This window comes from Balaenoptera physalus (genome assembly GCF_965194825.1).
Source record: "Balaenoptera physalus genome assembly, chromosome: 6".
Lineage (NCBI taxonomy): Eukaryota > Metazoa > Chordata > Mammalia > Artiodactyla > Balaenopteridae > Balaenoptera > Balaenoptera physalus.
In genome coordinates this window covers 107,847,298-107,872,723 of record NC_138885.1, presented here as the reverse complement: position 1 = coordinate 107,872,723, position 25,426 = coordinate 107,847,298, and the positions used below count along the sequence as shown (strand labels likewise).

General features: G+C 52.3%; 3 protein-coding genes across 19 annotated transcripts in view; 1 reads left to right on the top strand and 2 right to left on the bottom strand.

Moving 5' to 3' along the window:
* Positions 1–1,004, bottom strand: part of CXCR2 (C-X-C motif chemokine receptor 2) — a gene marked incomplete at its 5' end in the record, with an annotated part of 31,053 nt that extends 30,049 nt beyond the window's left edge. The window contains one exon of the mRNA XM_082467449.1: positions 742–1,004. Within this exon, the coding sequence (XP_082323575.1) occupies positions 742–1,004 (263 nt within the window). The remainder of the gene's footprint in view (positions 1–741) is intronic.
* Positions 255–23,621, bottom strand: RUFY4 (RUN and FYVE domain containing 4). 12 transcript variants are annotated; one of them, XR_014265302.1, is made up of 15 exons: positions 19,887–20,613; positions 19,577–19,710; positions 19,322–19,462; positions 18,278–18,402; positions 18,053–18,159; positions 16,637–16,762; positions 16,187–16,293; positions 15,728–15,871; positions 15,185–15,254; positions 13,373–14,020; positions 12,541–12,647; positions 7,303–7,449; positions 1,818–1,928; positions 972–1,240; positions 255–795 (listed from the first exon to the last, which is right to left on the bottom strand). XR_014265302.1 is itself a non-coding variant. In XM_082467435.1 (15 exons), exons 5-15 carry the CDS (start codon positions 18,321–18,323, stop codon positions 1,138–1,140), a joined length of 1,716 nt encoding a protein of 571 aa, XP_082323561.1. In that variant the 5' UTR covers positions 18,324–18,402; positions 19,322–19,462; positions 19,577–19,710; positions 19,887–20,156; positions 22,866–23,621; the 3' UTR covers positions 255–1,137. The 12 variants fall into 12 exon arrangements, 11 of the variants coding, with proteins under 11 accessions (XP_082323561.1, XP_082323557.1, XP_082323556.1 ...); XM_082467435.1 differs by adding an exon at positions 22,866–23,621 and having other exon boundaries at positions 255–1,240; positions 19,887–20,156; XM_082467431.1 differs by adding an exon at positions 21,434–21,894 and having other exon boundaries at positions 255–1,240; positions 19,887–20,301.
* Positions 20,783–25,426, top strand: part of TNS1 (tensin 1) — a 230,354-nt gene continuing 225,710 nt past the window's right edge. For 2 of the 6 annotated variants that reach the window (XM_082467421.1, XM_082467414.1), the window contains exon 1: positions 20,784–21,017. In XM_082467421.1, coding sequence (XP_082323547.1) covers positions 20,862–21,017 — 156 coding nt within the window. In that variant the 5' untranslated portion in view covers positions 20,784–20,861. Of the gene's footprint in view, positions 21,018–25,426 lie in introns of all 6 variants that reach the window. The other 4 variants (XM_082467416.1, XM_082467417.1, XM_082467418.1 and 1 more) reach the window with 4 other exon arrangements.

Sequence of the window (25,426 nt, the reverse complement as noted above, 5' to 3'; positions counted from 1 at the left end):
CATAGTGGTTGGAAGGGAAGGGCAGAGAGGCTCAAGCCTCCCCTCCTGCCCACCAAACCAGACACCCTGGGGAGTAACTGGGACTCCCACACTCTCTTGGTGGGAAGGTACAACGTACAATCTCTTTGGGAAATCACTCAGCCATTTCTTAAAAGTTAAACGTACACCTACCATTACCACCTTGCCATTTCATTTCCTAGGCATTTACCCAAGAGGAGTAAAGGTATATGTCTATACAAAGATTTGTACACACGTGAAGATGGGAAACTTATTTGTAATAGCCTGGAACTGGAAACAACCCAAGTATCAGCAACAGGTGAATGTGTAAATAAATTGGGATATACCCATGCAGTGGAATACTACTCAACAGTAAAAAGGAACTTGATATATGCTACAACACAGATGATAAAATAATTATGCCAAGTGAAAGAGGGCAGATAATAAGGAGTATATACAGTATGATTCCATTTATACAAAATTCTAGAAAATGCAAACTAGTCTCTAATGACAGAAAGCAAGTAAGTGGTTGCCCGGGGATGGGGAGAGGTGGCGGGGGGGGGGGAGAGATGACAAAGGGCACAAGGAAACTGGGCTGATGGATGTGTCTATTATTTTGAATATGGTGATGGCTTCAGGGTGTATATTAAAGTCAAAACTCATCAGACTGTACTCATCAGGTTTATGTGAAGTGTATTATACATTAATAGTACCTAAAGAAAGCTGTTAAGAATGAAAGCAGACCTCCGAAGCAGACTGCAGACAGGAAGCTCCCGTGTATCACGAAGGATGGGCTGGCTGAGAAGGGAGTGCAGAGGAGAAACGTCAGGGCCACTGGGCCTTATTCTTGGACAAGGACTTTGAGCCTGCAGGGACTTTAGAGAGGATGGTGCCCACTCCCTCATGTTACGGAAAAAGCCTGACAGCTTTGCCAAAGTCACCCAGCTCATCAGTGGGAGATGCAGGGTTAGGACCTCTTTCCTGACTGCCAGCCCGGCTCCTTCCATCCTCCACACCACGGTCTGTCCACTCAAGTGCTGTCCACCTTAGATGGCCAACTTCTAGAAGGCAGGACTGGTCAGACCAGAGGGCTGGGAAGGGCCGAGGGGACAGCCGATCAGGTGGGTGGGTGGGTCTCAGTCAGAGGACCTGGGCTTCTCTCCTCTGGGAGCAGGGTGGGCAGTGGCACTCCTTCTTCTTAAAATCCACAGAGCAGGCATGGCAAACCAGGCCTCCGCAGAGCCTGGGGAGCAGAAGCGGAAGAGTGGGTACGTGTGGGTGCGTATGGGGGAGGGGGTCATGGGGTTCGAGCATCTTTGTGTCCACCTGTGTGTTTCCCATCTCCCAGCAGAATGGCCCTGGGTCTGTCTCAGGAGGCCTCTCCTTTCCTAAAAGGGGTCCCGATGCCCCACCCCTCCAGGGTCCTCTAACTCCAAATGGCAGGTTCTCCTGACAGCCCACTGTCCTCTCTCTTGCTGTTTGTCCTGCCACTGTGTTTCCAGGGCAAGGGCAAGGTGAGGGAAGCAGATTCCTCTGTACAGGAAATCTCTTCCCAGATGAGATTAGCTGATCAGTTAATCAGTCTATTTGTGGAAGGGTTACCCAGTCCCATCTTCCAGATGCCATTCCTTGTCTGCCCCCTTTCCACTGTTCTTGTTCATGTCTCTGCAAAGTGTCGGGTAAAATGAGTAGCCAGCTTTAAGTGGCCTTTCATAAATGCCTATTTCCTGTGTCCCTCCCTTCCCTGGAGTGGGCAGGGGGCTGTGGGCTGGTGGAAACTGGGTTGTCCCAGAGGAAGGATTCTGTACCCCACCCATTACCTGCACAGGTACCGCCGAGACAGCCGACCAAAGATCTTGTTACAGACAACACAGCATCCAGGGCCCAAGGAAGAGAGATGCTGGACCTTCTGCCACAGGTTATCCTTCTCTCTGATGGGTGGGTGGAGGTGTACACACACACACACACACACACACACACACACACACACACACACACACAGAAGATAGAAAGATGGAAATGCACAGATGGAGAGATGGAGAGGAACAGAAAGAGATACACAGAAACAAAGAAGAGAGGGAGTCACACAGAGATATACACATAAAGAGGCCAAAAGAGACGAGAGACAGTGGAGCAGAAAGAGACACAGAAATGGAGAGGGAGACAAAGAGGGACAGAGAGACAGGCACTCAGAGAGAAAAAAAGGAAGTCAGGGAGTTGGAGAAGGAGACAGAGACACACAGAGAAGCAGACAGGGAGATCAATGTAGAGGGAGAGAGAAAGACACAGGGGAAAAGATGCAGAGACAGACAGGGACAGAGACACAGACAGAGAGGGAGACAAATATGGAGAAAGATGGAGAGACCAAGAAAGAGACACAGTGATGGAGAAAGACATGTAACATATGTAGTTACATATGTTTATGCTCCTGCAAAACTATCCTCACTGTTTTTTTAAAGAATGTTTAGGAATATGGGTTGTTCAACATTTTTATCAAAATGACATACACACGTACGATTTAAAAATCAAACAGTACAGAAGGGCTTATATCAAAAGGCAATAGATATACCTCCTTCCCATACTCAGTGGCAAACCACTTCTTACATCCTTTAGCTTTTTCTCCTTGATATTACTTCCATATTTACGTAATATGCTCATATTCCTCCTCCTTGATTTATCAAGAAAGAACATCTTCCATAGAGCTCCTTGATATCACAAGGAGCACATCCTTAATTAACTTCCTAAGAAGGGCAGTGTGGGAGGTGAATTTTATGTGACCTGTCTATCTGAAAAAATGTCTTTCTTCTGTCACCTCCTCACTTGCTTCCTAGTTCGGCTGGATATAGAATTCTAGGGCAAAAGCCAGCTTTTCTCAGAACTTGAAAGCATTACACCATTGAGTCTTAACATTTGAGGATATGGGTTATTTATTACCATCCTCACTAACTCCTCCTCCTTCCTCCCAGTGCAGTTATATCCCCATTTTTGGTTCCTCTATTGGTTACTGTTGGAATTTTACAGAATATACTCACATGTTTATTTCTCACTCATTCTACTGACTATAGATAGCATCATACGACTGCCATTCTGTAATAAGATGGTGCCAGCATCCCTTCTCTTCAGCTCTCCTCCTTCTCAACCTCCTAACTTATCTATTCCTGCAACATCCAGTGTGGTAGACACTAGCCACATGTGGCTATTTAGATGTATAGCTAACTTTTTATTTTATTTATTAATTTTTTAATTTAATGATTCTTTAAATTCTACAGTACTTTACAATTTTTAAAAGTTTCACACACATGATTTCATGTAATCCCATAATAACCCCCTTTAAAAAAAATCCCCTACCCCTATATTGTCCCTTCCCCCTTTCCTTTCCCCACTGGTAACCACTAGTTTGTTCTCTATATCTGTTAGTCCGCTTCTTTTTGTTTTATTCACTAGTTTGTTGTGTTTTTTAGATTCCACATATAAATGATATCAGGTGCATATTTAACTTAATTAAAGTTAAATAAAGTTAAAACTTCATTTCCTCAGTTGCACCAGCCACATTTGAGGTACTCAATCGCTACATGGGACTAGTAGCTACCATATTGGACAGGGCAAAATCAGGACATTTCCATCTTCACAGAAATTCCTACTGGATTCTGTTCTATACTTAATATTGTTTAGGTGGTAACATTTAGGTTTGTTCTATAATTATGATTGTTTTCTGTGCTTTGCCTTTAGGTTGATTCCAATACTGAAAAAAAATCAATGAATAGTATTTACATTATTAGACAATATATAAGCATATTGCATCAACTGAAGCTAAGATGTGTTCTATAACATTTCCCTTCTTGGAAATTTTTTGTTTTTCTAGGACTTTCTAATTGCCTTTCTCTGCTCTTTGCATGACTTGCCTTTAACATAGCCTAATCCCCCACGCCCCTAGTTCTTCATCATATCAGATATTCTTCTGATGCTCTTCTCCCCTGAGACCTCCCTCCTGGGCCCTCAATACTTCTGCTATAGCTTGAACTGACTGCTTCCTGGGCTTGCTGCCCCCTTGTCATCTTGGGAATTCCCTTTTCTTCTCTCATGGGCTAGAGCTACTAGTCCCTGAATTCTGCATCTTCTCCATTCTTGGTTTATTTCCTTGTTTTTTGGGAGCACATCCTTAATTAACTTCCTAAGAAAGTCTGTGTGGGAGATAAATTTTATGTGACCCATCTATCTGAGAAAATGTCTTTCCTCTGTCACCTCCCCACTTGCTTCATAGTTTGGCTAGATATAGAATTCTAGGGCAAAAGCCAGTTTTTCTCAGAACTTGAAAGGATTACACCATTGAGTCTTAACATTTGTTGGGTTCTACTCCTTTTATAAGTGGACCTGTCTTTTAGGATATTCTCCTTATCTTTGTTTTACTGAAACTTCACAATGATGTATCTAGATGTAGTTTACCACCCACCCCTCTCCTTTATTGTGCTGGCCACTCAGTGAAATCTTTAAATCTGAAGATCTATATGTCCATCAGAGCTGGGAAAGTGTCTCATATTTTTATCTGATAATCACCTCCTTTTTATTCTTTTCTTTTTTGGAATTCCTGTCAGTTGGAGAAGATATTAGAACTCCTAGATTGATTCTCTATGTCTCTATTTCTCTCATGTCTTCATTTATCTGTGCTTTTATTCTACTTTCTGAGAGACTGCATCATCTTTATCTTCTAATCCTAGTGAATTAAAAATAATTTCAGTGATCATATTTTTAATTTCCAAGAATGTTTCTCATCTTTTGATGGTCGCTTTTCACAGCATCATGGAAGGTGGATCATTTTTGTTTGTTTGTCTATCTTTGTCACTCCCCTTTATTTTCTAGCCTCTCCTCAAATGTCTTGGGATCCTTGGTTGTCATTTCATGTTTAAGAAAGAGGCGATAAAAGCTGCTAGAGCTCCAGGGAGTAGAAGGGGATGATTGACTCGTAGTGTCCCTTTAGGAGAGATTGGGCAGGGAGCTACCTGCCACTCCAGACTCTCAAATGCCAGAAGACTCTGCTCTTTTGTTTGGGGCATTCTTTAGAGAAAGACCTTTTAGTTATTTGCCTGGGTGATAGGCCCCTCACTGTTAGATGTTCTGCAGTGGGGGAGGCAGGCAGAAAGCACGGGTTGTACACTGCTCTTTCTAATGACTTTATCAGTTAATTTTCCTGATTTCTGCCCCTCATCTCACTTCTGCCATCTGTGTTCTTGGTGTCTCTGGGCCCTGAAGTTCTAACTGGGGTTAAATCCAGTATCCACTTTTCCATCTGTTTTCTGGCTTCTGGAAATTAGCTGAAATCTCTCATTTGTGCTTGGCTCCTCCACCTTTCTCTCTGTTTATGTTTTATTCTTTTACAGTCATTTTAGTGAGATCTCAGGATGGAGACTGGATAACGTGTGGTCAGTCTACCATCTTGACACAGAAGTCAACCTTCATGCTCCATCTTTTTTTTTTTTGCTTAAGGCCATATCTTCCACAACGCTTCTGGGAGGAACATTCTGTTATGTGGTTTGGGGCCTTGTGATGAATTTCTTTAGCACTAGGAAAAACATTTGTCTCTCCGGATGAACTGGTATTGCTGCTTTGAATGGACAGTGAAACTTTCTGTGTTTCCCTTTTCCATCCTGCTATCAAGATGTTCAGAGCTAAGTTTTAACCCTAATACTTCAGGAGTATATATTTTTCATCTTTCATTAAATCTTCTGTTTTTCTTTAACTATATATATGTGTGTGTGTGTGTACATATACATATGCATGCACATATACAGAATATATATGTCTTATTGTTAGCTACCTTAAATTCTTTTGTGAGATACAAAGCTAATTTTTTATTAGCTTCCTCCCGGTTGACAGCTCCTCAGAGGAGATTATTCCTTAAATTCTTTGTTCTTTCCAGGCTGATCTCTCCCTTTTCTCATCTTTAATCACTTGGATTTTGTGCAAGAGGATTTAGTCCTAGATGATCCCTCAGCAACCTTCCAATTCTAATGGAACCTGAGTCCAATGGTCTCCTATTTCCTGAAGGAGGTGAAAGTATAATGTATATCTGTGAATTATCTCCTCACTAGACTGAAGGGTAGAAAGCAGGTTTTACACATTTCATCCATCCTGCAGTGAGCTTAGTGGTTTGGGATTAATCCTGGTGAGCTCAGCCTCTGGAGCCCAGGACAGCTGACCCAAGATGGGCCACAGGCCCAATTGTCTGAGGAAGTCCAGTAGGCAGGCAGGTGTAGGACATGCGATTACCTCTCAGTTAACCTATGGGCTCCTTTCCCTTCTCCTAACCTTGGTTGGTGTGTGTGTATGTGGGGGTTGGAGGGTAGCTTGCCTTAGAGGCGGAGGACTCTATGCAACTTATATGCTGTGTGTCCTTGGTGGCCAAGTCAGCCTCTCTGACCCTCGGTTTTCTCATCTATAACATGGGCATAGGGACTTCCCTGGTGGTTCAGTGGTTAAGAATCTGCTTGCCAATGCAGGGAACACAGGTTCAAGCCCTGGTTCGGGAAGATCCTACACGCCGTGGAGCAAATAAGCCCGTGCGTCACAACTGTTGAAGCCCGCGTGCCACAACTACTGAAGCCCGAGCACCTAGAGCCCGTGCTCCACAACAAGAGAAGCCACCGCAATGAGAAGCCCGTGCACCGCAGTGAAGAGTAGCCCCCGCTCGCCGCAAATAGAGGAAGCCCGCGCGCAGCAACGAAGACCCAATGCAGCCAAAAATAAACACACAAACAAATAAATAAATAAAAGAAAAGAAACGACATTTAGGAAACTTAAATGCATATTCCTAAGTGAAAGAAGCCAATGTGATGCTGCGGAGCAACTAAGCCCGTGAGCCACAACTACTGAGCCTGCGCTCTGGAGCCCGCGAGCCACAACTACTGAGCCTGCGCTCTGGAGCCCGCGAGCCACAACTACTGAGCCTGCGCTCTGGAGCCCGCGAGCCACAACTACTGAGCCTGTGCTCTGGGGCCCGCGAGCCACAACTATTGAGTCCACGTGCTGCAACTGTTGAAGCCCGTGTGTCTAGAACCCGTGCTCTACAACAAGAGAAGCCCGCGCACTGCAACGAAGAGTAGCCCCTGCTCGTCACAAGTAGAGAAAGCCCGCGTGCAGCAACGAAGACCCAACGCAGCCAAAAATAAATAAATAAATTTATAAAAAAAAAAAAATGGGAATAACAGCAGGGGATGGCTGAAAGCAGAAAATGAGTTAGTACATACAAAAGGTCCAGAGCTGCTGTACCATGCCCCCTTGTGCACCCCCTCCCCAGCGTCCCACCCTTACTGAATCAGCTCCAGCACCCGCCTCTTCATGGCTCGGACCAGGTCCCGCTGCCCGCCAAGCTCCTCCTCATACACGGCACCCTTCCTTTCGGCCTCCCGTTGCTTCTGCTCCAGCTCCGCCTGCAGCCGGGCCCTCTCCTCCTGACACCTGGGCGCGGAAGGAAGACTGAGTTGTGAAGGGAAAAGCGCAGCATCTGTGTCTGAGCTGGGCTGGGCCTCTGCCTGACAGGGAGCCCCACCAGGGAAGCTGGTGATGCCCCCTGAGCTGAAGTGAGCACACACACACGCACACCACACACCGTACATTCACAACACAGCACACACATCACACACTACACACACCACACACTACACAGCACATACAACATACCCATACCGTACATTCACAACACAGCACACACACACCACACACACCACACACCGCATACCACACACATACCACACATCATAACACACATCACACGCATGTACATAACACATACACACCCACCCCCACCACACACACACCACAGTGAACCAGGCACTGTGTGGCCTGACACCTATAGATTGACCCCTCATCAACCGTTCAGAGCAGTGAAAACAGGGCCTAGCCTTGCATGTTCCTTTAGAGGGAACAAGCCAACATTTTCATTTGTTTTCCTTCTTTTTCTTTCTTTTTTTTTTAAACATTTCCATTTTAAAATGTAATTTTCTGGAAAGGCATGTTCACAATCCTGGCAGCTCTCTGGGGGGAAGTGGGTGTCTGGGAACCCAGGCCGGACGGGCTGTGCCTGCTGAAAACATTTGTGGTGTTCGGGGAGAGGGAGTAAGTGGTGTACGATTTGAAATGACTTTTTGGCTTTAAAATATTTTGAAAAATTTCATTACATTGTCTCTTCAATTTAAAAAAGTAATCTTAAACATATGGCTTTCTTAAATTTCAGTTTCAGTTTGGGCTTGGAAACTCCTCAGCTCTATTCTTGCCTCTTCTTTTTGTTTTTAGTGGCTTCCTAGAAGGTTCCAAGAAATGTAATGGACTGGAAATAAAAAGGTCCCAATCCCAGGTCCCAGCCTCTTACTCTGTTGCTCAGATGCTCAGATGGGTGGGTGTTGCAATGGTGGTGCCCATCCTGTGACCTCTGGATGCGCTCTCTCTCTCTCTCTCTCTCGCGCGCGCGCGCGTGTGTGTACCTGTGCCCCCGGCTGAGTGTGTTTGAGGGGAGGAGGCTTGACAATGAATTGAATTATAATTTTAAAAATTCTGCCATGTAGCATGCTGCAGGGAGGAAAGCTGAGTGGGCCATGAAATCAAACTGACACAGCTAGCCACCGAAATTCCAAAAAGGCCAGTTCCTGCAGCCTTAGGGAGAAGTGACTTTTAATGAACATTCTAGTCTTCAGCCTCTTCAGTTCTTAGTATTAGGATTTCATTTTCCTAAGCTAGTTTACTTGCCCAGGGATCCCAGGGTCTCTGGTGTGGCCAGGCCCTAACGTGACCACTGCGGTTAGTGTGTTTCTTTGTGATAAACCAGTAAGATAATTGTGTGACAGTGACAAAGGAGGGGGCAAGATGCAGAGTTGAGGGGATGCTCAGGAGGTCTTCTTAGACAAGGCGACATTTAAGTCTGAAAGACGTCCTGAAAGACAAGGAGGCAGCCATGTAAAGCCAGCCAAGGGCACATGCAAAGTTCTGCAAGTTGGGAAGGACATGGCTTGTTTGAGGAAATGAAAGAAGGGCTAGTGACACTGTAGTTCCGTGAAGGGCAGGGCTGGGGAGGCAGAAGGCAAGGTGGGAGGTAAGCAGGGTCCCTCAGGGGCCCCAGAAGGAGTGGAGTTTGATCACAGTGCAAAGGAAGCCACTGAAGCATTTTAAGTATTTAAAGTATTTATGGGGGTGACAGACACTCCTAGGGCAGGCCGAAGAGGGAAGGTCAGTGTCCTAGCGCCCCACAGCCAGACAGCCGGGGAGTGGGTATCAGAAGCCCAAGTGTATTTTTATAGCCCCCAGCTGGTCTGCTCTGGGGCCTGCTGTGTCTCACCTTTGTGTCTAGCCTGGGGCTCTGCACCCCTGCCCACCTTGAGTCTATTCGCCACACCACAGCCAGAGCAGTCCTTCAGAAACCCAAGTCAGACTAGGAGAGCCCTCTGCTCCTCCACCATGTGGGAGTCTCTGCTCCAGCCACAGGTCTGCTTATCCCCAAGCTCATGTCTCCTGGGCCTTTGCATCTGCCGGTCCCCCTGCCTGGAGCACGCCTCTCGAGATACCTGCATGGTCCAGCTCCTCCTGTGGTTGGGATTTCTGCTCAGATGTCACCTCCTCGGACAGCGCTTCCCTGACTCCAGTTCTAGATGATTCTCCTGTCTCTCTCTCTCTCTCTAGTCCCCACAGGGCCCATGACCACCTGACATCGTATTTCTATTTGTTGATCTATTGTCTGTCTCCCTACATCTCCCTAGGTCTGTGAGAGCAGACATTGCCTGTTCTGTTCCCTTCTGTCCCCCCACGTGGCCATAGCAGAGGCACAGTAAATATTGTTCATTAACTGCCTGGGCCCCCGTGGCCCTTCTCTTCACTGGTGGTGAGATACCGTCACGAGCTCGAAGCCCACGGCCCCTTTCCCATGGGTGAGGGGTTTGTCTAAGTTCCCTGGATCCCAGGAGGCAGGGGACGCATTCTTGTCCAGGCCTCAGGGGCTTCTGTAACTTACCACCGTATTCCGATGATTCTCTGGTGGGTCCCCCCGGCCCAACCTCTCTTCCCAACTCCACACTCAGCCGCCCACCCAAGGATCCACTTAGAGTCTAACAGGGGTCTTGAACTTAGCAGGCTCCTAACCCAATGCCTGAGCCTTCCCTGCCAACCTGCTCTGCCACACAGTGACTCTACCTTTCCAGTCGGCCAGGCCGAAGACTCAGAGTCATTCTTGACTTCCGTCTTTCTCTCACACCCCACACCCATCCCTCGGGAAGCCCGACCTCACGTTGGATCCAGGATCCAGCGGCTCCTTCACGCCTCCATTGCCACCAGTGCATCCCAGCTCCCCTTCCTCATCGGTCTCCTCGCTTCCACCCCTGCTAGCCTACAGACCAGCTCCACGGAGCAGCGGGCGTGAGTCCTTGAAGCACATGTCAGCCCAGAATAGGCACATCCACACAGACAGAAGGCAGATCAGCAGTTGCCTTGGGCTGGAGGGTTGGGGAGAGATGGGCAGTGACTGCTAATGAGTATAGGGTTTCTCTTTGGGGTGATAAAAATATTCTAAAATTGACGGTGGTGATGGATGCACAACTTTGTGAATACACTAAAAACCACTGAATTGTTTTTTTAAAGCAGAGAAACATATTTTTAACATGCAGTTACATCATGTCCCTCCTCTGCTCAGGACTCTCAGTGGTTCAAAGTCAAGTCAAAGCCAAGGTCCTTTTGATGACCTGCTAGGGTCTCCTGTTACCCACCTGACCTTTTCCTACATCCTTCCCCTCCTTCACTCCACTGGGGCTACAGTGGCGTCCTTGATGCCATGCCCATTCCCACTGCAGAGCCTTTGCTCTCGCTGTTCCCTCTGCCTGGAACATTCCTCTACCACATATCCAAATGGCTCAGACCTCAGTTCCTTCAGGTCTTGACTCAAATGTCACCTTTCCAGGGAGGCCCCCTTGGCCATGCCACCTCATCTAAAATGTCACCTCTGACACTTCCCATTCCCCTTCCCTGCTTTATTTTTTTCTTCTTAGAACTTATCACAATCTGCATCCTATGTATTTTACTTGCTTGTATTTATCAACTGCCTCCCCCACTGGCATGTAAGCTCCAAAAGGGCAGGCATTTTATCTGTTTTGTCCATGAGAGTATTTCAGCACAGAGAACAGGTCTGGCTCCGAGTGTTTGTGGAATGACTGAATGATGGACGGGATGACGGGGGCAGGACAGGGGTCTGTGAAACAAGGGCTCCCCCAGCCTCAGGGAGCAGCCTGGGGCTGGGCAGTCTCCCTGGAGCCTCCTGGCTTCTCCCTCCAGCCTGTCTTGATCCCCAGAGATGGCCTTGAGTGGGCAAGGCCCCTGCACTCACTTAGGGCCTGAATCATGGGATTCTTTGCTGACCAAACCACAGGACTCAGATGAGAGTCTGGTGGGAGAAGTCCCCGGGGGCCTTTTGGGGTTGGCTCCTGGGCCCCCAGGCCTCTCTCAGCCTATTAAGCAGGAAATAGATAGCTCTGTGATTCAGTCTGAATCACAGTTTTGCAGGCTCCCCTGGGGGTCAGGGCAGGTGTCAGTCAAGCGGGAGAGACCAGGCAGGTGGGCAGACTGAGGCACGTGGAGACCAAGGGAGAGACACACAGAGAGACTGAGTCAGACCAAGGAAGATCTTTGCATGGTGTCATAATTTCTTTAAAAATAAATTATGACAAAGAAACTGAGACACGGAGAGACTGAGGGGGAACGTAGAGACAAAACATGCACTTTGGACCCTTGAGGTGAATGTGATGGTGGGAGGAGGAAGACGCCAGATGCTGAGAGGGGCTGAGGGGAGAGACAGGAGACTGACACACCGGCACTGGGGATCCTGGCTGACGGGGCAGCTTGTAGGCCCACTGGTTCTGGAGTCAGTTGTAGGGTCTGGATCTCAGCTCCTCTACTAACCAGCTGATGTTGGGTGAGTTAGGTGGGTCTTTGAGCCTTAGCCGCCACATCTATAACATGGGGGTTCTTGGAGGACTGATCTCCTGAGATTGTTACCAGGAAGCACCTGGAACAGTGCCAGGAACATAGTAAGTGCTCAGTGATGATAGTTATGATTACTGTAACCAAGAGGGTGAAAGAGCGACTGTACAATAGGGAACAGGAAAATAAGAGGCAAAGAGGGAGACTGAGAGAGATAGTGGGGCAGGAGTGTGGTGGGAGAGGGAGGCTGTGTGGACGGAAAAGAGAGAGGGGAGCCCAGAAGAGGCAGCAGAAAGGCGCAAAGGTGAGTGTGGGAGGGAAGGGAGGGATGGGACGCATAGACCTCTCCTGGGGCTATTGAGGGAGGCCAGCGAGGGAGGGGGCTGGCAGAGGGGAGGGGAGGGGAGGGGGGCAGGAGCACCCTGAGAGTGGGAACAATTTCCTGTATGCACGGCATGCCAAAGTTGTGCCCGCACAGGGCCTGGTGCACGGGAGGTGCTCAGAGGATGCTTGCTGGCGTGACCGTGAACGTGAGCCTCCTGCCCCCCTGGCCTCCTGGCTCCCATGCCCTGTGGCACTGGTGGTTGCCTAGGTTACCTGCTGAGCTGTTCCTGCAGTGCCTTCAGCTCCCCTTCCTGCTCCTTCAGCAGCTGTTCCTGGTGCTGGGCCTGCTCCTTGGTTTTCTGGAGCCCATGTCTGAGACTCTGAGGGCAGGGAGAGGGTAAAAGGAGGGGAAATGGAAGCTGAAGGAGGAGGGCAGAGACCCCAGCCCGGGGCCTGACCTGACAAACACCCCCGTGAGACCCCAGGCCATGTGAAACAGCCCTTGGGTGGGAGAGCAGGACTGGGGACAGCGTTGGGAGCTGTGGTGCTTGCCTCTGCCCCTGGGTGAGCCTGGAGCCACCATTTCCTCCTTCGCTAAAGGATGGAAGTTACAGACCTCAAGGATCTGGAAGACTCAGGCTAGGGAGGATGCTGAAGGAAGGCTTGAAAACAATTTGGGTGACCTTGAAGAGAAACATCTACAGGAGCAATTAGGTCGGGCCTGCAACAGCAGAACTTAGATATTGGGAAGAAACCTGCCAACAATGAGGGCTATGGAACTTGAGAACAAGCAACTGCCCTGAAGAACTGTTGGGAGGGGATTACAAACTCAGATGCCTACAGAGGCTGGGCAGGATGAACAAAGTGGGCCTGGTGTGAGGCAATAGGGAGAGGTGGGTATTGTGGTAAACTGAAGAATGCGTGTTCTTCATGTGATGAACTGGAGAACTTCCAAAAGGCATCCTCAGATCATAATGATCCTGTGTGGCCCAACGCAAATTGGTCTGTGGGCTGGAACGGCCCTGGGCCATCCTTGAAGACACCCACCTGTGGGCTAGGTTAGAGATGGGGAGCAGAGACAGGTACAGAGCTCAACTGCTCTCACCTTGACCACATCCTGCAAGGCCATCTCTGCTTGTTCCTCCCTCTTGGCTGCAGTGGTCACTCCTATTTGCTCTTGGGGCTTCTCCGTGGTGGAGCCTTCCTTTGTTTCCAGGCCCTGAAGGACCCAGAACTCCCTCGGGATGCTGGGCACTTTCCCGCCCTGACGGCTCCCTGACACTGCATCCCCTAACATCTCTTTGGGGCTGGAGGCCAGCAGCCTATGGATATGACTCCTCTCTGCTTCCCCTTCATAAGTCCCATCTCTTGTTCTCTGGCCCTCTGCACTCAGCAAAACCCCCCTGCCCTCAGCCTCTGTTCCTATCACCTCCTTCAGAGTCCCTTTGGCCCCCTTCCCCTGTCCCTGGATGCTAGGTGTTGAGTTCTCCAGGCAGATCCCCATCCTTGGAGCTCCTTTCTCCTGGTTTTGCTGAAGCTCCTCCCCCTCTAGTTCCCACATGCTCTGGGGAGGCCCAAGCCTCCTGGGATCTTCTTTCTTCTTTTCCAAAAAGAGGGGCTGATGCTTGTGTTGCTGGGCCCTGGGGAGTCCAGCCAACCTGTCTTCCCTGGGTGCATCTTGCAGAGAACTGGCTTGCCTGGTATGTGGCTCCTCTGGGTGGCCTCCTGTGGGGTCTCCATATGTGGGTGAGATCTGCAGAGAAGCCGCAAACCTGTCATCCCTCTCAGCACCAATTCACCAACCTGGTGCATGGGAGAGGCCACAGCCCTAATCCAGTGGGTTTGCTAAATATATGGATTCCTGGTCCTCCCACTGGAAATACTGATTCAGCAGATCTGGGGTAGGGCCCAGGAATCTGAATATTGAAAACACCCCAGGTGACCTGAGGCCCAGGCTTTGATCTGAGCAGTGCTTCTCAACGCCCTTTCCTTCCTCGCCTCTTGCTGGCATCCTTGTCCCTCCTTTACCTCCATCTTCTGCGTCGATCTGATTTCCCCTTAGTTCTTCCCACCACTCTCCTCTGATCTTCCCCCCTGAACTTGACTTCTCTGTGTTTCTGTTTGCTGGTCTGTAAAATGGGAGTAATAATACTTCCTTACAGGGTTGTGGTGAAAGCTTAAATAGACAGACAGCCCCTAAAAGTCACCTCTGTCAAGAAGCCTTCTCTGTTCTCCTATGTTCCTGGGCGTGTCTGATCACTACACTTAACTTGTGTTGCAATGCATTCCTTTGGGGTCTGTCTCCCCAGCAGACCTGGAACTCCTTTAGGTCAGAGACTGCGTCACAGTATCTGCACCTGGGGCCTGGAAGCTGGCGGGGGTGCCAAGCTAGCTTGTGGAAAGATGACAACCACAAGCTACCGCTTATTGGGCACGTAGCAGGAGCCTTGCTCTGTGCCGCACCTGGGCTGTCTCAGTGCATCCTCACGATGCCCCCGTGAGGCAGGACAAGTTACGTGCCCAAGGACTATGGTTAGTAAGGCATGGGGCTGGGATATCAGCCAGGCAATCTGGCTCTTCAATCGCTCCCTGAATTGAACTGAGATGTTTGCAAATTGTCCAGCAGAGGTTGTTTCCCTGGGCTGTTTCCTGGAAGCTTCCGGTCACCCTCCCCAACCTTCCCTCCTCCCAGGGGCCCCAGTGGCGCCTGCAGGTGCTGCCAGTGGTTCCCTTCTCTCCCTGATATCCTCACCACCTTACGAATGTGAGCCTTCGCTTCTGTGGCTCCCTAGCCCCAGGTCCACACGTTGGCCTCTCCCTCTCTGTCCAGCTGGGTCAGGGCTCAGTTACTTCTCAACCTGAGGGTCCCAACAGAGATATAGAAGAGGCAACTAGAGTGAAGGTTGGGAAGAGGCACCTCCTTAGGGGAATCTTTGATCTTTCTGGGTCTTCTTCCCTGGGTCCAGTTGGAATTGGAGCAGCGGGATCTGAAAGTGAAAGAAGCGAGGGGACCCTGGACCTCTCTCCAGCAGTGGTCTTGGTCCTCAGATGCAGGATACCCCATCTTTCCAACCACCCATTCATCCCACCACCCATCCCACTTTCCTGTCCTTCCACCCTCAGGCATGCATCCTTCTCTCCATCCACCCATGCATCCCACCCTCCATCCGTCCTTCCATTCCATTCCAACATCCCAACATCCATTCATCCTTCTAACCGTCTACCCCAACCATCCAACAACTCTTTAATGAGTGTGTCTTCTGTGCAGCACCATGGGACATCCTAAGATGACACTGGGAAAACAGAAGGCTAGGGAGGTGGAGAATCGGGAGTCAGGGAGTAAGAAGGGAGGGAGGAAAAGATGGGGCTGGGGGTTGAGGGCTTGGGGTTAGTTTGGGTGGGTGGTAGTAATGGGAGCAGGCATTGAAAAGAAGCTTCCCTCCACGCTGCCCCCACTCACTCTGAGAACATGGGCCAGGCTCCATCCAAGTCTGGCCGTTGCAGGTCCAAGTCGAAGGTCACCTCGTTGAGAGCATAGAGGGAATCCAGGATGTCTTCCTGGAGTTCAGGGCACACCAGAGGGCTCCGGGGGCCATACCACTCCCTGTGTTAACAGGGAGCAGCACCCTTGGCCTTTGGCTCTGGTGCTATTGCCACCCTCGACCTCAGAGAATCTACCTCCACTGCACACCAGGGTGGGATGGTTCCCCCGACAGGGTTATGGTCCTTGGGGACCAGGAGGCCAAGCATCATGATGCTACCAGGACTGGGGTTCTAACCTCCCCTTTGCCCTTTCTTCCTTGGCTTTCCCTTTATGACCCCTGTTTTAGTCAACTTTCATATCAAACCACCCTTCTAGGGGTAAAGAGGAATCTTCCCGAAGGAGGGCCACGGGCTCGGATGGTATCAGTAGCCCCACCTGGTTAGCTCTGGGTTCAGGAGGCAGAGCTGCAGGGACTCGGCCAGCTGTCCGTGGGCAAGACAGAAGCGGATGAAGGCTCGGCCTTTTCCCAGCGGGGTCTTCAACTGCACAGCACACAGGGGACAAGTGGGGGCATGGTGGTATTAGGACAGAGGGAACGCAGCCAGCACAGAGGGAGAAAAGCTAGAATGAGTGGTGCATGAGGAAGGGTGTCCTGGGACTTAAGGCTGTGGGAGGAAAGGGGGTGACCGGAGGGGTGTGAGGGCAGGGCTAACGACAGGTGAGGACCAGGTGAGGGGGGCTATGGTCAGTGGAGCTGGGATGGGTGAGAAAGGAGCCTCGGGCAGGCCGGTGTCCCCTCCGGCCACCGAGCCATCCTTGTCAAGGACCTGGGGGCAGGACCCCATCGCACTGAGGCCAGCCCCCCTGCCACCTGGCCCTGGATACCTTGTCCTGTGAGTGGACAAAGTGGACTGGCTCCGTGTCCCCCCGCTGCCGCCACAGGGCCGTGCAGAGGAAGTCCCAGTAATCCTTCCGAGGCCTCAGGAAGCTCTTCTGCTCTTTCTGGTCAAACTGGGAGCAAGATGAGGGAAAGGAAAGTGTGGAAATGTTCCCTCCTAGAACATTCTGTGTTCCAGCACGCTGAGCAGTATAGCGGAAAGGGCTTGTGCAGACAGGCCCACTTCAGGTCCTGGTCTGCCCCTACTGGCTGTGTGACCAGGAGCAAGCTGCTTGACCTCTTTGAGCTTTCAGTGTTCTCATTCATTCATTCATTCCAGAAATACTTATTGAGCACTTACTATGTGCTGGGCCCTGTTTTAAGCTCTGGGGATACAGCAATGAACAATCGGAATAAGCAAAACATATAGTATGTTAGATTGCGCTGACTGATAAGGAGAAAAATAAAGCAGGGAAAGGGAGTGGAAAGCGCATGGTGTGTGCATTCATGTGTGAGATGTGTGGCCCGTGGGCTTGTTCTGAGAGCCAGAAGTAGAGACAGGCATGGAGTGGGAGACCCAGGTGTCCTGCCTCCCATGTGTGGTGTGTATGTGTGGTGTGTGTGTTAAAAATGTAGATTAGGGTGGCTAGAGAAAGCCTCACTGAGGAGGCTCTATTCAAGTCCAGATCTGAAGGAAACGAGAAAGGGTTCCATCCAAATTTCTGGGTGAAGAGCATTCCAGGCAGAGGGAATAGCAAGTGCAAAGGCCCTGAGGTAGGTGCTTTTCTGCTGTGCTTTAGGAAGATCAAGGAGGCCGGTGTGACTGGAGTGCAGCACATGAGGGGCAGACTGGCAGGAGACCACACAGGCACACAACATACACCACACACACACAAACCTCACACACATGCACACTCACACCACACATGTACATGCACATCGTCAGAGAAGTAGGAAGGGTATGTGTGTGTGTGGGGGGGGGGGATGGGCTGGTCATCAAGCACCTCAGGGGGTTAGAAGGAAAATTAAACAAGATGGGCACGTAAAGGGTTTAGCTGGGCACATAATAAGTGCTCAATAAAAGCTAGTGATAGTGATGACTGGGGCTCTAACCAGAAGCGAGGAAGGCCAGCCTGAGGACATCTGTGCCTCTGAAACTTTTGTCTTTAGAGCAGGGTGACTGCCCCCAGCCCCACCCAACCCTGCCCCAGCCTTGTCCCACCTCACTTCCCAGGCTACAGTGACAGCCTCCAAGAGTGAGGTTAGATGTCAGGAAGGGTTTGCCGATTGACAGAGATGAGGTAGTGCGTGGTAATGAAGAGAGGCAGTGGCTCTTCCCTCAGGATCTGGGAAAGCCCATTCGGTTATTGGTTATTGGGACCTGGAGAGATGGGAGCGGGGGCGGGGGGAGGGGAGGGCCCTACCTGCAGCAGTTGCTCCAGGCAGCCACAGAGTCTGTGCAGTTCAGCACTGGCGTCTGTCACCGGCTGCCGCCCACGCCCATAGCCCTGGAGGATGGCAGAGATGACAGCTGTGGGGAGGATGGTGGACATCAGACCTCAGATGGTGAGGGCTCTGAAGGAAAGGCTCTCAAGACCCCTCACCTCTCCCCCAATTCGGTCCCAGAAACTCTCTCAGGACACACTCACCCTTCAGGTCACTGGTCATCTTGAAGACAGCCCCTTCTTCTGCCATGGGTATTTGGAAATGACGTGATTCCTTGTGGGTCTAGAGGCCAAGAAGGAGCCTCTGGCTTCAGCTGCCCAGCTCTCTCCTTATACAAAGGAAGAATCAGAGCCAAGAGAAACAATGTAACATCTCTAGGGTCACACAGCGAGTTCACTGGTAGGAGAAGACCCAGCTCTTTCTTGTAAGGCAGGGCGGGAGGATGATGGTGTGGTCCCCACCTATGGAGCCGTTCCTGGGTGCCAGGCCCTGTGTCCTGTGCCTGACATCCTTGTCTTATTCAGTCCCCATAATAACCCTGGGAGGTTATTAACTCCATTTTATACCAAGAGAGGGGGGCTTAGAGAGGGTAAGTGTTTTTTCCAATGTCACAAAGTTCTAAGTGGTGAAGCTAGAACTGGAACTGAGGTCCCTGTGCCTGCAGGGCTCATGCTCTCAACCCTGACTGGCTGTGAGCAGCCCTGCTAGTGCTCATGTGTGCAAGCCATGTGGACGCTGGGCTGAGGGGCTGTCACCCCCTCCCCCCCAGGGGGCCTTGCCAGAGCAGTCGTCATCCCTGGGACACACATTCATCCTTTCCTGGGCCCCAGCTGCATGGAAAATGTGTGTTCTCTGAGGAAAAGGAGGCAGAAGTAAGGCGAGGCCCCAGAGTCGGGCCTGGGCCAGAATGCTGGGAGTGTGTGTAGGGAGCAGGGTTTTAATCCCACTGCTCTGTCCGCAGTGAATCTCAGCCTGTTCCCCCCACAGTGGGTCCCGGGGCTCAGAGAGGAATACTGTGGCCCCTGAGGGCCCGTGGGCTTGTTCTGAGAGCCAGAAGTAAAGACAGGCATGGAGTGGGAGACCCAGGTGTCCTGCCTCCCATGCTGTGGTGGCTGGAATTTGGGAGTGAGTGGGAGTGAAGGAGCACTGGGACACAGAGGAGGGGAAGGGAGAAGGAAACGAAGGTAAACAAGGGAGGGTGGGTGGGGAATGGCATTCAGGGAGCACAGTGCTGGGAGTCAAGAGACCTGGTTCTCCATCCTGGCCCTGCTGCTGGCTCATTGTGTGACCTGGGGCGCATCCTTCGCTTTTCTTGGGCCTGGATTTCCCCATCTGTAGACCAGGGGGTTGGACTGAGGGTCTCTGCCGCTCCTTTTGGCTCAGATGATCTATGAAATCCACAGACGCCTAGATGGACCTCCTCCCCTTCCTCATCTCTATCCAGGATTCCTCTGCCCTTGCTCCTGGCCACCCCCAGACCCAGGGGTCTCCTTGCTACTCACCTGGGAAGGCCTGGCTGGTTGGGGCATGGAAAGCAGAGCACTGCAGCCTGAGCCTGTCATTTGTGACTGAGGGCTCTGCACAGCCTTTTCCAGAGTTTGCTGCCTGGGAAGTGACTCATGCCCAGCCCAGCACCCTGGAGGAGGGGGAAATCTTGCTCAGAGCAGGAGGAGCGGAAGACTGTGGGGCAGAAGTGGTAGAGGCAGGATGGAGGGCACCAGGGCACAGTGGTGAGATGGGGGATGGCTCCTCTTAGGCAGACCTGGGGTAGGTTCGCTTGTTGGCCAAACACAGACTGGGACCCAGACTCGCCGATGAGGTAGTGGCAATTGTTGCTCTGCGAGTTCTCTCCCCTTCTCATCACGGTCACTTGCTCTTGTCTTTCTTCCCTATCGCCACCAGGTGGCACAAAGAGGCTATGAGGCTGTCCTACCTTTACTGTCACTTGGTTGGAGTGTGGTGCAGGTGTGGAGGGGAGGACAAGGGTCCCACCTCACGTCTGCCTCCTCCTCCCCATCTCTTCTGAGGGGTCCCGGTGAGTGCTGGTCACCAGTGCCGTTCCCCCAGTTCTGGGACTCACCGCTGAAAGGTTGAAAGTGAAAGTACTGGTGAGATGCTCTGTCCAGGAAGTGGCCCGGTGGGTTGCCCAGGCGGACTGTGGCCCTCCCACCCTGGCTGTGCTTTGTCTCCTTGAGGCTGGGGTCTTTCCACTGTTGGTTCCCAGGGCCTAGTATTGGGGGCAGAGAACAGAGGAGCAGGCATCTGCGAGGACTACCCGTTTCACAACCCCCCAGGAACTGCATGTAAACACTGGAGCACGCGGTACCCATGCCTGGCTCTGTCCTACCACGGGGACTGCCTGCCCGTCTGTCTCTCCTTCCCTGGGACTTGGTCTCCCGCGTGCAGAGGCTGCGTCCCCCCTCTCTGTCCCCCGTGTCCCCGTCTCTCCCTCATTATCTCTCCTTATCTGCTTCCTGCCTCTCCCGTCGCGTCCGCTGGCGCTCTCTCTCTCTCTCTGCCGGTCCGCCGCCCCGGTCCCGAGACCCCGCGCCGCCCCTCCCCACGCCACCGCGCCCTCGGGTCTCCCTCCTCACTGGCTGCGTCCGGGCGTCCGCGCCCGTGTCACCGCCCCTTGCCGGGCTCCGTGCTCCCCCGCTTCCTGGAGCTGCGGGCCAAGGAGGCTCCGGGAGGGGACGGGCTGGGGGTGTCGCCGTCCCCCTCCCGACGTCGCAGGCTCCCTGGGCCGAGCGGACGCCAGGGCGAGGGGCTGGCTGGCGCCCCGGCCGGATGGGCTGCACCGTGAGCTTGGTGTGCTGCGAGGCGCTGGAGCCCGGGCCTCCCTGCAGCCCCCAGGCCCCGGGGAGCCCCCCGGCCCCCGCGCCGCCCAAGTGCCGGGAGCCCCGGGGCTCGGGCCGCGCCGAGAGCAGGCGGCTACTGCTTCAGGTAGGGCGCCGCGCGGGGTGGGTGGCGGGCAGAGCCCGGCTCACCTGAGGGGTAAAGAGCCCCGCCGGGAAAGCGCCGGACAGCGGTCGGGGGGGCTCTGGAGCCAAGACCAGGTGAAGGGGCAAGCGAGTTAGGCCGAGGTCTCAGCTGGCTGCCTTGTGCCCTTGGGAGAAGGGTAATGTAGGGCCTGAGTCTTAAAAGGACAAATAGTTCAGGTGAGGTTTTAGGAGCCACCCAAGAGGGGCAGGGCTGGGCTTGCTGGGAAAGGCACTGAAAGAGTGAATTTCCCTCGACCTGGTCCAGGAGTTGACTGTGTGTCCCACAGGTAGCTGGGGCTATTGCTTCTGACCAGGGCTCTGTAGCCAGGAGGGAGGGGACCTTCTGAGTAGGAGGGCCCCATTAGAGCCAGGACTGACCTGAAGATGGTGGGGGAGCTGGACCCTCACCCCTGCATTCTCTGTTCTGGGTAAGTCTTGGAGCCTTGAGAGTAGAAAGCTGACGCAAAGGGGTGGGAATAGGCCGGTGCAAGGAGGCAGGTGTTTGTTCTGGATGAGGCACCTGTCTGTGAACCAGCAGACTTGGTTTAGGTGTGGGCATTGGATTTCTCCAAGGAGGAGGAGTGGGGGAGATATTTGGGGTTACCAGGGACTAGACAACCCTGCTCTAGGCTCCCTGCATAATCCCAACCTACCTTTCTGTTTGGGGGCTGTGAAGGCTGCAGCCTCCTAAGATTTGTTTGCTGTGTGGAGTTTGGATTATGCTGGAGTCTTACCTCCCTCCCCCTGGGGCTCACAGAGTTTGGGCAACTCAAAATGTATGGTGTGGCCACAGCCCTTCCCCCTTATCCTCCTTCCCTGCGGCAGCCAGTGAAACCAAGTGTGTGCGCACGTGTGCGTGCGTGTGTGTGCACGTGTGCGCACACATGCACACGTGTTTGTGTGTGCGCGCGCGCACCAAAGTGACGCCCTCCACCCCACTTGACTGGATGTCCCTTCAGGTCACAGATTTGGCATATTCGTGGTTGTACTCCACAGTGCCAGGCATAGGGCTACACTTATAAAGCGAACTCTCTCCTTCCCAAGCTCTAGCTCCGGTCCTCACCACGATGACCGACCGCGGTGAGGGACAGGCTTGGTGGGGTGTAGTTGTTGACTGAGTCTTCACAGTGGCTGGTGGCCCAGGGATGATCCTGTTGGAGGCTTGAGCTTAGCTTTGGGCCCCGGGGGAAGGGTGAGGCCCTGGGTGTGTCAGCTGGGCATCCCAGACTACCACCTCTTGGTCCCGGCAAAGGGACAGAGAGTGAAGGTGACATGGCAGAACTCTCGGACTTTAGGGCCATCCCCAGGGGTCATCAGGACTCCCCGCCTGCCTCAGAGCCTCATGAACCCTCCTCTGACCTTGAAAGGTTTCAGGGGGAAGTGAGTTCACAGTCTCCCTCCCTTATCTGTTCCTATCTCAGACCCTTCCTGACTTTACTCTCTGTTGGGGGATCTCTGGACTCCCCATCTCCCTACCTTCTCCGCGCCGCATGCGGCCAGCAGTGGGGTGGGTGGCAGGGGGGCCAGCTGAGGGTGGGCAGGGACGGGGACAGGCAGGCAGAGTTGAGATGGAGGAAAGAGCCAGGGGCACCGGAGGTGGGTGATCAAGGAGAGGGGAGAAGGTGGGGGCGGGCCCGGTGCCTGCGTGGGCTTGTGACGGCCACAGGGACAGGCGTGGGGACGAGTGTATGTCTGCATTCAGATGAGCTGGTCTCTGAGCAGCCTCTTGAGAGACCCTGGCGCTCACCCATGACTCAGCCCGCCTTTAGCTGCAGGATGAAACTCTGTCTCAGTCCCAGCTCGTGCCCACCTCTCCTCTGGCTCCGGCTCCAGCAGGGGACGCTGTTGCTGGTGCCCTCTCCCCTCGCCAGGGCCCCGGTTCACACCGCACCTCTCAGGAGACTTCAGCCACCCTGAAAAGGGCAGCCAGGCTGCCTGTCACCTCACCACAGGAGGTGTTTCACCATGTTCTTGTGCTGGATAGACATCTCTCGGGCTCTCAGCCTCCCTCAGGAGTCAGGGCTTAGAAGCTACGCAAGCATCTGGGCTCCCAGCCAGGGCACACTCCTACTGACAGTCCTGCCGCTGAAACGCCACCATTCCTGCCACAGACCCCTCCACCCCCCATTCCGCAGGCCAGACTTCTCTCCTTGGGCCACGGGCTGTGCTCACGTCACCTGTCTCCACCCGCAGCCTCGCCCCTCCTCTCTCCCCTCTGGCAAGCCCCCTTCCTACCAGGCCATCCTGTCCTCTTGCCCCTGCACGCTGTCCCCACTCATCCCCCTAAGCAGCCTGTCCTCTTCGCAGACCACAGTGCCCTCCTCGCTCTGGTGGCCTCTTTGTCCCCCCAGACCTCGTTGCCCACACCTCTCTCCTCCCGTGGCTGGAATTTGTGGCCTGCTCGTCCTCTTGGCTTTGAGGAAGATTGCCCGCCTTGGCTCCCGTGCCTCTGAGCCTCAGTTCTGGATTACTGGAGCCTGGAGGTAGAGGCCTTGCACGCTTCAGGTGGCCTCTTCAGGGTCCCATGACTGCCCTACACCCTGAGCCCTCCCTTGGTCCCACATAGCAGCCTGCCAGCCTCAGGAGAAGGGAAGGTGGGGCTTGGCATCCCTCCTGAGCATTCCCGCCAAACCTTCTCTGACCTGGGCGCCAAGGGGCCTGGAGGGCATCTCCAGGCGCCAGCCTCGCCTCCTTGCTCTCTGCTGCATCCCAAGACAGGTGGGTGCTTGTCGGAAGGTGGTGGGTGCAGAGGTGAGGAGACTCCGGGCTCCCTCTGCCTCCTCTCTCTGAAAGCCAACTCCTGGGGTCAGTTCATCCGGCTTCTGCTCAATAGCCCAGAGCCCTACTGAGTTTAGAGGATCCCCAGGGGTAAAGGTCCTGCAGCCTCCCCTGCATTCCTGTCATGGGGTCCTACATCTATAATGGAAGTTCTGGGGTCTAAGCTAACTCCCTCTACTCTGGGTTGAATTACTTCCTCTTTCTCTCTCTCTAGTTATATATAGTCATAGACCCCAGAGCTGAAGGATCTTGGTGAGTGGTTCTGAACCTCGAAATGTCACAGATTCCTTTGAGAATCTGATGAAAGCTATGGATTCTCCTGCTAGGGAAATGTGCATGGGCTTGTGCACACACAGATACACACACAGACACACGTGCACACACACAATATCATACACTCTGCCACTGCAGAAACACACACACACAATCTCGTAACCCCCCTCAAGCCCACCCAGCGTCCTGATCCTTAAAACCCTGCCTTTCACAAATGAGCACACTGAGGCCCAGAGAGGGGAAATGACTAAGGCCCAGGGCCACACGAGTGGGTAGCAGAGCCAGGGCCATAACCCAAGTGTCCTGACCCTGCACAAGTGGGAGTTTTGCTCCCAGACTGCCTGCAAGATAGGCAGGCCTGGCCATTCATTCATTCAACAAACTTTTTTTTTTCTTTTAGTTTTAGGGTATTCATTACCTCAGTGTGTAATAGAATTTACTTCACTGTAAGTTTATGTATTTCTTAAATTTATTTTTATTGAATAAATTGTGTAAGGTGAAGGTATACAACGTGTTGATTTGGTGCATTTATATATTGTGATGTGATTCCCACTGTAGTGTTAGCTGACACCTCTATCATGTCACATAATTATCACTTCTTTTTTGTGTTGGGAACAATGAAGATCTGGTCTCTTAGTCCATGAGCATTTCTGAGCACCTGCTGTGAACCAGGCATGGAGCTGGGAGCTGAAGCCAGAGCAGGAAGGCAGGCAGCCCCTGTTCTTGGCTTCAGAGTGGGTGTCAGTCCAGGGCGAGAGAGAGAACCAAGTGCAAACAAGTAGTTGCACAAGTGCGTTATTGGAAACAGTGCGATGGACAAGTCAAGGATGTAATGGGAGCTACCAGATGGATCGCAGTTAGATCGGGAAGGTGGAAGAAGTGGCGTTTAAACAAGGAGCCAAAGTGCTGGTAGAAGTTAGTGAGGAGAAGTGTTCTAGGTGGTGGGAATGGCACACGTGAAAGTCCTGAGATGGAGAAGAGTTGGGACCTCCTAGGGAGTTTGACAAGGGCTTTCTCTGGCTGCTCCCCCGTGAGCACTGCCGTCCACGTGGTGTGTGTGTGTGTGTGGATTGGAAGGGGTGAGAGGCAAAGCAAGGAGACCTGAGGAGGTGGTTGCATTCATCTGGGGGAGAAGTATTTCATAAATACAGAAAAGTGCCCAGACTTTCCACAAACTTAACACACCCCTGTGTCCATGTAACCAGCATCAGTCAAGAAATAGAGCATTGCCCACACCCAGAAGTCCCCCTTCCTGTCCCCTTCCGGGTACTACTTCCCCTCTGAGGGTTATTCACTATCCTGACTTCTACCAGCATAGAT